General features: G+C 36.9%; 1 protein-coding gene across 3 annotated transcripts in view; it reads left to right on the top strand.

Moving 5' to 3' along the window:
* The first annotated feature begins 1,143 nt into the window (after positions 1 to 1,143).
* LOC106876571 (uncharacterized) overlaps positions 1,144 to 14,582 on the top strand; it is a 28,809-nt gene continuing 15,370 nt past the window's right edge. Inside the window, exon 1 of one of the 3 annotated variants that reach the window (XM_089359026.1) lies at positions 1,144 to 1,904. In XM_089359026.1, coding sequence (XP_089215152.1) covers positions 1,740 to 1,904 — 165 coding nt within the window. In that variant the 5' untranslated portion in view covers positions 1,144 to 1,739. Of the gene's footprint in view, positions 1,905 to 12,213; positions 12,403 to 14,582 lie in introns of those variants that run through there. The other 2 variants (XM_014925170.3, XM_052971377.2) reach the window with 2 other exon arrangements.

Below are 14,582 nucleotides of genomic sequence, written 5' to 3'. Positions count from 1 at the left end.
TTCAAGTATCACCTGAAGAGGAAGGTGAGAGTAGAAAGGGAAGTCTTGTCTAGTGAATGCTTCAAAAAAGATGGGTGAATGTAGCAAGGATGGCACGTGTGAATGACGGAGCCATCTTGAGCATAACCCTATGAACTAGAAAAAAATCCAGAAAAAAAAATAAAACAAAAAGGTAAAAGAGAGTCACTTACTGTTATAGTTTCTTCAATGACAATATTGACCAAGGTTACCGTGGTCTTTTCCGTAGGCTTTTCTTTCCACGGCTAAACCTAAACTGTCCTCCCCTCTTTTTACACGAGAACATTACTGTGTGATACACGATCCCTATTGATCGTTTTTTTTTTTTTTCTCGATCTCTTTTGATCGAACTCCCCCCTTTTTCCCTTCCTACGATCCCTTTTGATCGACCCCCCCCTTTTTCCCCCTTCCCCCTCCCCAAAAGAAAAGCTCTACATTGTATTTGTCCCATCTTTGGTGAGCCCTGTGTGGCTAATAAAAGAAATGTATCTATCTATCTGTCTGTCTATCTATCTATCTATCTATCTATCTATCTATCTGTCTGTCTATCTATCTATTTATCAATCTATCTATCTATCTGTATGTCTGTCTGTCTGTCTATCTATCTATCTATTTATCTGTCTGTCTGTCTGTCTATCTATCTATCTATCTATTTATCTATCTATCTATCTGTCTGTCTGTCTGTCTGTCTATCTATCTATTTATCTATCTATCTACGACGGGCTTCTTTCAGTTTCCGTCTATGTCACCACCACCCTGACTGGCAAACGGTGTCGGTGTGGTTACGTCCCCGTAACCTAACGTTTCGACATAAGGAACCGATAGAATAAGTACTAGGCTTGCAAAAAAAAAGTACTCGAGTCGAAGGTGGTGCCTCAGCATGGCCGCAGTCTAATGACTGAAAGAAGGAAAAGAATAAAAGAATATATATATATATATATATATATATATATATATATATATATATATATATATATATATATGTGTGTGTGTGTGTATGTATGTATATATATATATATATATATATGTGTGTGTGTGTGTGCGTCTATATATATATATATATATATATATATATACACACACACTCCATATGAGACTTTCTCACTCTACTTCCTTCCCCCGTCAACTCCCCCTAACACAAGCTTCCAATCACGCTCTACCCCCCCCTCTCTATAACCACGTCTACCTCCCTAACACATGCTTCGTGTACTCCATGTCGTGTCATCTACATTCCAGCAGGAAACACTTGTTTGAAAATAACGAACCTGTAAACACAAACCTGTCGTGGCTTTATTATATTCGAAACTCAGATACGAATCGTATATGTTTATCTATCAGTATAACAACATCAAAAAGAAAAAAAAAGAAACTGCATTTGGATGGAATAATTACGTATATCGAAAAATATACAAGGGATAATTGATTTTAAAATAATCATTAATATATTTATATTATATTAGTATTGTATAAATAAAAAAAAGTAATACATAACACGCGACTATGCTAATACACGCAGATTAAGAAACGTAAATTCTTTAAAGACATACACAACACACTCACACACAAATATATATAATTCTATATTTATTATTATTATTATTATTATATTTTATAGTTCCTTGTCGTGGTCTTATTTTCTCTGCGCTATCTTACCAACATTTCTTCACAGTCAACGTAGCTTTTCAATTGTCAGAGTGGGCAGCAAAGCACTTCTTTTCAAAATGCTGCACCCCTCAACGCCTCGTTGCTCTGCTATGGTTGGCATCATCACTTTAAGCCTGACTCTTACCTGCTTCTTCTTCTTCTCACCCGTTGCTTGCAATGCAGGAGGAACTGGTAAAAAGAAAGTCACTAAACCATCGAAAGGTCTTGCGATGACAGTAGAGGTGAGTTTCAATTATCTATCTATCTATCTATCTATCTATCTATCTATGTTCTTTACTGAGGGTGCAATCAAGTGTCAGATAAAGCAATAATTAAATTACACACAGTCTTTTAATAATTTCTATATGTATCAATGAAGATGATTGAACTATCATGACTTTAGCCGAAAAATGAGCTTAGACATGGCAAGTGCGTTAATGTTTATAATATATGGTCATCAATACACGAAGAGCCGCATTCGATTCCGGATTCGGCCAGTTGCTTACATACATACGTACACACGTCTACTGTGGGATTACTAATGGTGTATTTATGGTATCATTAGCTTTTGACCAGGGTTTTTTTTTTCAGCATTTAATTCGTTCGCATGTGCTTCTTCGAATCCTTCGTAGGTCAACCTCGTCTTCCATCTAAGGGGCATTAAAATTGAATATATGCAATTCACGAACCCGTTCGCATGAGAATTCGCTTCTTCTGACAGAAATTGTTTCTTTTGTAGACGAATTCTTATATTTTTTCAGAAACCTTCACATTATTTTTATTATCATTATAAATAACGAAAACATTATTGGTAGAGTAGAGGACAAAATAGTTAATTACGCCCTTTTATGTTCCGAGTTCAAATCCTTCTCGTGCCTGCTATATCTTTCACAATTCTGTTTTCTCCCTCCAAGTGCCAGCCAGTCCAGTCCAAATGCCAATGCAATAAATCATTATTATTTACTTGGTGTCTTCTCATTTCACATTGCATCACTAAAGCCTTCGAGAAAGGCATCAACATCACACACTCATATACCCCGTTCCCAAATGTTGTTGAGGTTTTTCTTCCTATTAATTACTATTCCGACTATACGAAATACCTTGCGGTATTTAGTTACGTCCCTTTACACATTCTGAGTTCAAATCCCACCGAGGTGGAGCTTTCTTTTGGAGGGATCAATAATAATAATAATAAGTATCAGTCAAGTACGAGGACCGGTTTTATTGACTATATCCCTCTTTCCCCATAATTTATGGCCGTGTGCCATATTCCAGACCTTGTGCTTGAGAAATTATTATTACAATTCCACCTTTCGTCCAAAATGTGTGGACTTGTGACACCCTTTTTTTGTAATGTCTCTTTAAATTCTCCCCTCCATTCGTCGCCCTTGCAACAATAATAAAGAATTATTATCATCGGCATGCCCCATTGTTTTACTCCTTTATTTCTCACCCTCTATATTTTCTCTCTCTTTCTCTAGTTGTAGCTTGCCTTATTTCTCCTCTCTCTGTCTCTCCATATCTCTTAGTCTTTAACCTCTTTATACATACATGACACGTCTTCTACACATGCAAATGTGTTGGCATGTAGAATATACACTGTCACTTCTACATTGTATGTATGCGCGCGCGCGTACATATATATGCGCGTATTAAAGCTGTAACATACGCCTATATATCTGTCTCGACTCTCATATCTGTATTAGACAGATATAAATCTAATTATCCAGAATATATCTGGACCAAATTTGATAACGATTTTACCAAACTAAAAATCCATCACGAAGAGCCGTTTAAAATCTCGAGTGATGCTCTGTTTCCTATGAATGAATGAATGAGTGAGTGTGTGGTAGTTGTAACAACCACCCAACGTCTTCGTTTATCACATTGTGACTTAAAGAAGAAAGAACCTAACTAGTGCTGGTAGTATACCACTAGTAGTAGTTGTAGGATTTTAGATGTGTAGAACGGGGGCCAAAACGGGTTCGCCTTGCATCGTGCTGTGCTAGGATTAATAATAAAAAACAAATTGCGGAATACACATAATTTTCTTGCTATTACTGTTGATTGCATGATAACCGAATGTAATCTAGAGAAGAGGTAGGGGGGATCACACTGTATGTGTTTGCGTGTGCGCGCACACACGTGTGCATATATTTATCGTGTAGTGTGTGTGTGAAATCTGAAGTATATGCGTGCGCGCACACAGAAATATATCGATGTGTGCATATAGATATGTACACATTTAAGTATGAGAAGATTCTTCTAGATTGTAGAATAAGAATAACTGAAGATGTTACATTTGAAATGATGTAGATTAGTATTTATACGTATCATTCTACCGGTTATATATATATATATATATATATATATATATATATATATATATATATATATATAATTAATGGATGTTTCTATGTAGTAGTTATTGTTTATAAATGTACTCTGGTGCAGACATTTAACAGGATAACTAAAACAGCTGGAAATAGCGGTTGTTAAGATGAAAACAGGTGGAGACATATTCAAGAGTAACTACAACGAAAGATAGTAGTGGTTATTAATAGAAGTACCGAGGTGAAGAATTAAGTGACAGGGTTACAATGTAGCCAGGTGACATTCGCTAATAAGAATTGTAACATGTCGTCGTTAATACTGGCAGGTAAGACAAGTTTCTGGCGGAGGAATGTAGATTAGTTACTGCTTTTACTTTATCACATTTGTGTGTGTGTGTTTCGAGAGAGAGGGAGAGCGTGTGAGTGTATGCACGTGTATATATGTATGTAGACATGTATGGATATGTACATGTATTTGTACATGTACGTATATATATATATATATATATATATATATATATATATATATATATATATATATATATATAGTTGTAATTTACAAAAAACAAAACAAAAAAGACGAAGACGGGTGTGTAAACAACAAACAGATGTATTAGTTTAACGCTCGGGAAGTGAGAAAGTCTTTTACGTTTCGAGCCTACGCTCTTCAACAGAAAGGAACACAGAATATATATATATATATATATATATATATATATATATATATATATATATATATATATATATATATATATATATATATCTCAAAACAGCTTGATTCAAATTTGCTGGTACTCCGAGTTTCAAGTGTGATGCGCTAATCTTGAGCCATTTTGGTGCTCTAGCATGGCTGCAGCTAAATGACTAAAACAAGTGAAAGAATTAAAGAACACACACACACGCACACACACACACACACAACAAATGGATTGTGGTTCACTACAGCTGTTTCAGACATGCCCTTTTTTTTATTGATGAACAGAAGTGTTACATCATGCAAAAAAAAAACCGTTTTCATCACTTGATGAAAACGGTAAGAATTAACAATTAGGACTTCTCAAGAACAAGTACATAGTGCCAGATGACTCTGCCAACTCAAATTCGGTCAGAGAGTGATAGGTTTAAGTTAGTACCAAGTTTATATTGAGGAACTCAGTAAAGGAAATGGATTGGGGAGGGAATTAAATTGAGAAGGAAGTAGAGAGAGCAAGACTAAAACAAAGAGAGAAAAGAGTGCATGGTTTTGTTTAAAGGGTTATCAATGAAATTGATGTTGTTTCTCAATAGTTGACAGGGTCTTTATATTGATAAAACAAGAGTAATAAAAAGAAATGGTAGGGAAAAACCAGACGCCTAAGTGCGTATGTACATTTGTGTACATACATGATCTGATGAATAAGTATCCGGACTGTTGCCATAGTAGCGAAGCTGAAGCACGTAGGGTGAAGCCACTTGGCACAGATTGATCTTGAACTCTGCTGTACATGTGCACTAAATTTTAACATTCTAGCTTACTTCCACTGTTTACAGCAGTGTTTGAAAGGAAGGTGTGTAGTGTGTGATCATCACATTGACCATGGCAAAGAGAGTTGTGCTGAGAATCTGCATCAAATTTTGCCAAAAGCTTGACGATATCTGCTCGGAGGCCTACGTAAAGTTTTCATGAAGTTTTCATCATTCTTGACACAACCAAGGAGATCTTGTGCAACTGAAACCTGAGTGACTTTTTGGTCAGCTGAAAGTAGTTTTGGTACAAATTTGGCAGACACAAGTCTCATACTTAAACCTTCAGTGATAATGGACTGAACTGAACCCTAACTAATCTGCACATCCTCTGATAACTCATGGTTGGTGATTCAGCGATTTTTCCCTCACAGCTGCACGCACATCTGTGATGTTTTTCTCAGCTCTGCTGGTTGCGGGCCTCCCAGAACGTTTGTCAATATCGACATTTTTTCAGCCATCTTGGAAACATCTTAACCACTCATACACTTGTGTTGCTGCTCATACACTTGTCTCCATACACTCTCTGCAGCTTTGAATAGGCCTCTGAGTAGGTATCGCCATGACAACTTTCTCTGTCATGGTCAATGCAATGATCACACGCTACACACCTTCCTTCCAAGCACTGCTGTAAACAGCAGAAGTGAGATAGAATGTTAAAACTTAGTGCACATGCACTGCAGAGTTCAAGTTCAATCTTTGCCAAGTGGCTTCACTCTGCGTGCTTTAGCTTCGTTACTATGGCAACAGTCCGGGCACTTAATGATCAGACCTCGCAGAGGCATATAAATGCATAAATCTACTTATGCCAGTGCAAGCAAGTGCTCATACTCATACATACAATAATAATCACACACACACACACATATATATACCCACCCACGTCCACTTACGTACTCATATACGTGGCGAATACCCTCAATAAATGTGATACCCACTAAATGCCCCCCCACATTCATGTATACACTTGTGTGTTTTTACAATGTGTACCTTCGTTGACATTCGGTGCAATTTTTTACTCCTCCTTTCTCTTCCCCTTCCCTCCTTTCTCTCCCTTCCCTCCTTTCTCTCTCCCTCCCTCTTTTCTCTCTCCCTCCCTCCTCCTCTCACTTTATATATATATTTATATGTATGTAAATATGCATGTATATAAGTAAGTATATATGCACATATATATATATACATACGTATGTACAAATATGTATGTCTGTGTGTGTGTGTGTGTGTGTGTATATATATATATATATATATATATATATATGTATATAAATATAATGTTATACACAAGTGTGTATGTTTTATTTTTACTTCTATGCAGTTGAGATTAACTTGCTAAAAATAGCAGCCAAATTCCCGTCTTCAACTCATATTTTATGTTCATAAAAAAAAAGAAGTATGCATTGAACAATATAGTCTTAGATTATTTGTTTGAACAAGATCAGGATGGTCACATTCGTAACAGTTTGGATCATAGATCTACTCAGTCAAGATCCACTCGGGGTTAAACCACAACACCATGCTACACTAATTACGTTTCTATTACACTTAAATGATATTCTAGAAGATGATGTTGTTTTCTGTTAACCCACTATTCTCCAACATTGGCGTGATGCTACTCTTAACATTAATTGGAATTTCTGTATATCTTAAAGAAGTTGGCAAAGAACTTTAATGACCATATCTGACATCTCTCATGAGTTCACAAATAAAACAAAAGACTGATTGTTTGAGAAAAGACGTTATCAATGCATAATTGATAAAACATCTTAGAAAGTAGTTTGCCATCATATTAACAAGGCTTTTGCTGAAATTTGGCACTGCACACAGTTCCATAATCTAATATCTTTTGGCATCATTCCAAATATTTACTTTAAGTTGTGAAAGATTTCTTCATTGTAGATTTCATCCATCAGAGAACTTTCATTAATTTAGCCAACTTATTTGTGAATTAATTTAATGTTCAGTTTCAATACCCTTCTGATCCTGATTAATACAATACTCCATTGTTGTAATCTTATCATCATCTTCATAGCATCCACTTTCCCATGCTGATATGGGTCAGAATTCATAGAGGCAGATTTTCTGTGGCTGGGATGCCTTTCCTGTCCTCAGCCCTCACTCGTTTCCCAGCAAGGTAAATATTTCTCCCATGGTCAGGCATACCTTCACAGAAGATTGAAAGCAAAGGACTCTTTTTTGGTGACATTCATTTACAACTAAGACACAAACATACTCACACACACACAGGCATACAGTTTCCGTCTATCAACTCCTCTTACAAGACTAAGGTCAGGCCAAGGTTATTATTGAAATCACTTGTTCAAGGTACTGTACAGTGGGACTGAACCTGAAACTACAGAGTTGGGAAGCAAACTTCTTAACCACACAGCCATCCTTGCACCTATGACCTTTGAAAAGAAGTATTCCAATCACTTCTGTTTTTATAACCAAATTTCATGTTTAACATGGTTCTATCACTGACACTGTTCATCCAGAGCAAGAAGAATCAGTAAAGATGGTCAAATAAAACAATGAACTCTGCCAGATTAGTAATGTTGTAATTACAGACATACTGAGGCATTAGATTAACTACTTTGTTACCAAATTTATGGTAAAATAAACTTTGTTTCAGTTAATTTTGAAAAGTAAAGACAAATTTAGTAACATAAGCTGTGAAGCATGGATTGTAACTACTGAGGACATATGAAGATTTGAGAGAAATGAAGCCAGTATGCTCAGTGTATGCCCAGTGTGCATATATGACTGGGTGTAAGTGATTTGAGTGCAAAACTGGGTACAGCAGGCATCTAGTGTAGTGTGCAAGAGAGAAGACTGCGCTTGTAAGTTGTCATGTAATGTGTATGATGAAGACTGTTGCATCAAGAAGTGCTGAGTTCTAATAATGGAGAGAATGTATGGAAGGGGTAGACCCAGGAAGATGTGGGATGAAGTGCTGGAAGGTTTCTATTTAAGCTCGTTTTCAATCCAGAAAATCATATCCTAGAACCAGGGATAGTTTGAGGTGGATTATTGTTAATTATATGTGGTGCAGTGTAACAGTCTGGACAATTGTAGTTTGCTCTGTCCAGACTACTTCTGTACATCAGCAGCATTTGGTCAGAGACAAAATAGTCACTGATTCTCGGCACTCATGTGATTGACCCATTGGAAAGTAATGATACTATTGTTCCCATTTTGCAATATAAAGTAAAAATAAATGAGCAGATATTTTTATAAAATTGATTTTTTTTTCCTCAATACTTGATGAACATTTTTGGCAACATCTCAGCTCCATTAAAACCATTCTCTGAGGGTTTTATTAATACAGGCTTGGCTGCTGTGTGGTTGAGAAGTTCTCTTTTTAACCATCCATGTGGTTTCAGGTTCAGTCTCACTGCACCTTGAGCAAGAAGTGTCTTGTATTGTAGCCCTAGGCTGACTGAAGCCTTGTGAGTGGATTTGGTAGATGGAAACTGAAAAATACCTGTTGTGTGTGTGTGTGTATTTACATATATATACCTACACATATGTAAAATGGTTAGTGTTAGGAAGAGCATCCAGATGTGGAAACCATGCCAAAGTAAACAGTGGAGTTTGATGCAGTATTCTGGCTCACTGGATCCTGTTGAGCAGTTCAACATTGGACAATGATGATGATAATGATGATGGTGGTGGTCATGTGCGTGCATGCGGTTTCTTTACATTTTGAATCAGTTGCACAAAAGTGCAGTGGTTTTGAGGCTGTGTGGAATAAATGGTCCCAGACCTGAGATTCAGGTAAGGTTTTGGTGCCAGGAAACGAAATCTGACTGTAAATTAATGCCTCAATAAAATATATTTGGCCAGCCTATGCAAACATGGAAGAATGAACATAAAATGACTGAATGAATCTCTGTTGACTCTCTTAGAAGTTTTCTAGTTTCATTTTCTTTGTATCCACAGATGTTTCAGGAATATATCTTGGTGTGTAGGAACTGCTTCCAGTTTTCACAAACACTAATAAGGTGAAAGATATTTTGTAGAGCTCAATCATTGCCATCTTTATCTTCTTTCCAGCTACTACTTATATAATGTGAGGTAGCTATATTATCTCCTCTATAACAAAATGCCTGTTCTTGTTCTTCTATCAGACTTTAGCCTCTCAGCTCCTGGTATAAAGCCCCCTCTCGTTCTCAAATAGCTGCTCCCCACACTTCATCTTAGGGGATGCTTTCTCCTTTTCTATTCTTTTTCTGTCTTGGAACTTACTCAGTAACCTTACTAGGGCTGGTGGCATAAAGAAAGTGCCCAGTACGCACTGTAAAGTGGCTGGTATTGGGAAAGGTATCTATAGCCATAAGAACTGTGCCAAAGCTGACAACAGTGCTTGGTGCAGCCTTGAAACTTGCCAGATCCTGTCAGACTATCCAGCCCATGCCAGCACGGAAAATGGACGATGACAATGATGACAATGATGACAATGATGACAATGATGATGATATAAACAGTACCTCCTCCTGGTAGTATTTATAACTTTGAGCTGTTCAGAGTTAAGTATCTATAATTACTGTAGATAAAGGGCAGCATGCATTCATGTGGTTTAAACTTTGACTGACAACCACAAGTGTGCTACCTTGCGCCATTATACACAAACATAAGTAAGTGTCTGTGTTTTCTCTCAGTTGCACATTGTTCTTCAATAATAAAACGTTTCTGATTTGTAATTGTTAAGCTGTCAACTTCATTGGGAGGGTTAACAGTCTGAAGGGTGTTTCAAGTAGATTCTCACTGTAAATGTTAAACACTTAAAACTCAGATGATCATTGAGAAAATGAATTTTATCTCATATTAACATTCACTCACAACTGCCTCTACCAACCACTACCATCACCACCACCATCATCATCATCATCATCATCTTTTTGTTTTGAAACTGGTGTGGGTTAGATAAGTCTGCAATACAGACACTCTACATCTACAGTTCTGTTTTATCTCACTTGTGCAACCTAGTGTTGGATCTTACATCCACCTGGAAATGACTTTGTTTTTTTTTTCCTACTTGGAATGGAAATGCCAATGGGAACAGTGTGCTATTATATGCATGTGGATTTTTCAAAGTCTTTATCTAAATGTTGGCAAACAGGAACAATCAAGCAACTGGAATGGAATGTACCAACACTCCATTCCTTAAACTTATACAGTTTGTGTTTGGCATTTAAAGACCCACATTTATACAACTATTTGTCAATCTGTTTATGAAACTTGGTCAAAGATTCCTCTTGTTTAGTACTACCACTAGATTTGTTCAGTCAGCCATGTCAGACATAACTTACTACACTAAACACTGTCACTTGACACTAATCCAGACGTAGCAGGAAACCTACAAAAATTTCTAAGACCAGTCATGTGATTATCCTCTACCAATCAAACCCTGTTCAAAACATATACTATTTTGAGCCATGAACTCCCTATAAATGTCGGGCAAGCTTCAAACATTAGTCAGAAGCAAACTGTAAACTGTAAAACCGGTTAAATCTTTGAATATAATAATAATAATAGAAAATATTTTAACTATTCTCAGTGCATTTTCAACTTCTATTTTTCCTATATTTCTACCCATGCAGAATAAAATAACTTTGTTTTCTATATATATATATATATATATATATATATATATATATATATATACACACACACACATACATATGCAGTAGTACATCGGTTTATGAACGCCTCTGATCACGAATAAATCGTGCTTTATATATATATATATATATATACTCTGATATAGATATATATAAAGCACAATATATTCATGATCAGAGGCGTCCATAAACCAACGTACTACTGTATGTATATATATATATATCATCATCATCATCATCATCGTTTAACGTCCGCTTTCCATGCTAGCATGGGTTGGACGATTTGACTGAGGACTGGTGAAACCGGATGGCAACACCAGGCTCCAGTCTGATTTGACAGAGTTTCTACAGCTGGATGCCCTTCCTAACGCCAACCACTCAGAGAGTGTAGTGGGTGCTTTTACGTGTCACCCGCACGAAAACGGCCACGCTCGAAATGGTGTCTTTTATGTGCCACCCGCACAAGCCAGTCCAGGGGCACTGGCAACGATCTTACTTGGCTTGCCGGGTCTTCTCACGCACAGCACATTTCCAAAGGTCTCGGTCAGTAGTCATCGCCTCGGTGAGGCCCAATGTACGAAGGTCTTGCCTCACCACCTCAGCCCAGGTCTTCCTGGGCCTACCTCTTCCACGGGTTCCCTCAACTGTTAGGGTGTGGCACTTTTTCACGCAGCTATCCTCATCCATACCAGCGCAATCGTCTCTCTTGCACGCCACAACTGATGCTTCTAATTTTCAGCTTTTCTCTCAAGATACTTACACTCTGACGGGTATTCACATTGACATTACACATCCAACGGAGCATACTGGCTTCATTCCTTGCGAGCTTACGTATGTCCTCAGCAGTTACAGCCCATGTTTCACTGCCATGTAGCATGGTTGTTCGTACGCATGCGTCATACAGTCTGCCTTTTACTCTGAGTGAGAGTCCCTTTGTCGCCAGCAGGGGTAAGAGCTCTCTAAACTTTGCCCAGGCTATTCTTATTCTAGCAGCTACACTTTCAGCGCACCCACCCCCACTACTAACTTGGTCGCCCAGATAGCGGAAGCTATCGACTACCTCTAGTTTTTCACCCTGGAATGAGATAGAAGTTGTTTCCTGTTTGTTTGCAGTCTTTATTGCACCTGAACATCTGCCACAAACAAAAACTAACTTGCTAGTTAACCTGCCTTTGATGTTGCTGCACCTCTTATGTGTCCATAGCTTGCACCGGGTACATCTTATAGAGTTACTACCTACTCCTTTTCTACATACTGAGCAGGGCCATCTACCTGAAGGGGTTTGTGTTTTATCTACCTTCCTACTTATTAGGATTTTGGTTTTAGCTAGGTTGACTCTAAGGCCCTTCAATTCTAGACCTTGCTTCCACACCTGAAACTTCTCCTCTAGTTCTGATAGTGACTCATATATATATATATATATTTTTGCATATAGTTCTCTACATTCACTCTGCCATAGTATCATATCTTACTCTTTATTTCTTTTTCGGGAAAAAAACCTTTTATGTATTTCGTTTTTTTTTCGAAACTGACGCATCTATGTTTCTCATATTAAAGATTTTTTAGAAGTTAATAAATTAATTGCTAATAGTTTAATGTAAATCTTACTAGACATTAAAAGCCTCAATTTGAGACAGAAAAAAGAGCAATAGAGCCATTTATATGACTTGAACCTGGATAGCTTTTGCTTGTTGAATGACTTATAGATACATAGTTCAAAACCCTTATGCGCACGTTTTTTTTTTGGTTTTGTAAAATTGTTGCTTATTAAATCAAATATTTTTGTAGACTTTAGAATTAAAAGCGTAAATGAGCATAATATAAAATTACGATGTGATGTCTGTTTTGTTGTACGTTGCTACTTCATTTTTTTCTTCTGTTTCTATTGACTAACTATGAGCAGTTGATTGAATTGTTAGAGTGGTATTTCATTTCTGCCCTTTGCTCTCTAACTACAAATTCTGCTGAGGTCAGTTTCCCCTTTTATTATTCAGGGGTTGATAAAGTACCTGTTAAGTACTGAAGCTGATGTAATCGACTGATACTGCTGTCTCTCAGGTTTCCTCAAACAGGACTCTATGGCTCGTAATCACGAAATATCTTCTCAGTGCTTGCTTGTGCTTTAAGGATGGATATCTAAACTGCACAGGTTGGCTGAGTAGTTAAGAAGCTCACTTTGTAATCACATGGCTTTTGGGTTCAGTCCCTGTACATGTCACTTTGAGTGAGTGTCTTCTGCTATAGTCCTGGGTCAACCAATGTCTTGTGAGTGAATTTGGTTGATGGAAACTGTGGTGGAAGCCTGTGGTGTATATATGTATATATATATGTGTGTGCGTGTGTTTGTCCCCCTCAACCAGCATCAGTTTGTTTTCCGGCAAAAGAGACTGATAGAATAACTATCAGACTCAAGAAAAATAAGAGTAAAGTGGTGCTCCAGCATGGCTGCTGTCCAATTACTGAAAGAAGTAACAGAAGATGGAAGTATTCTTGCAAGGAACAGCAGTCCTCAAGTATTACTATCTTTGAAAGACATAGTAATGGAACAATGCCATGTAAATTCTATAATAAAAAGCGATATATATATATGTGTAGTACACCTGTCATTGTGTCTGGCATAAAATTATTGAGTATACTTATTTTTCTCACACTGTCCATGTTGCTAAAACCCAATGTCAAAACAGTCGTCTCCAAAGCTGCACCAATTCGTTCACGGTTGTTCCCATTATTCAGTGTCCAAGTACTGAGACTTGTTTTAAACTTACTTCAAACATTAAGCTAATGATAACAGTTATTTGACAACAAATAATAGTTTGATTGATTTAAAGTGTGTTGACCTAGGAAATGTAATGATATATGAACTCGTTTATTACCTGTGGAGTTGGCAGGTGACTGGCTTTTGTTTTATAGCGTTAAACTAATGTAAACTGTAAAATAACATTTATCATCCAAGAAAGTTGTTTATTCTTAAGGGATTTAAAAAAAAATAAAACAAAGAAGTCTATACACTTTGTAGGATATGAATGGAAATCAATGAGATAGTATTAACAGATCTGTCTGTCTGTCTATCCATCTATCCGTTCACACACACACACACACACACACACACAACATATGTTTCATATATCTGTGTTCCAATATTTCTTATTGATTATCCTGATGTCAGCTTTGAAGAGAATAATAACAACAATAATGACTTCTTATATTGGTCATTTTGTTGAGGACAATAAAAGGACAAGAGAAGTCAATACATAAAAAAGAAATCTGGTTTATATTGAGTAAAAAGAAGTATGTAAAAAAAAAAATAGTTTAGTCTTTTAGCAGATCATGAATTTGTGGTCTGTGTAACTGCCAACTTTGAATTGTGGACAACCTATGCTGTCCCTATCTGCTGACTTCTATCTAATATGACCCATTCTGGTTGCTCTATCTGAATGATCCATTGTGTTTGTTCTATGAC

The sequence above is a fragment of the Octopus bimaculoides genome, chromosome 10 (genome assembly GCF_046866305.1).
Source record: "Octopus bimaculoides isolate indiv1 chromosome 10, ASM4686630v1, whole genome shotgun sequence".
NCBI lineage: Eukaryota > Metazoa > Mollusca > Cephalopoda > Octopoda > Octopodidae > Octopus > Octopus bimaculoides.
Note: the sequence above shows the minus strand (reverse complement) of the source record. Positions and strands in the feature narration are given on the sequence as shown.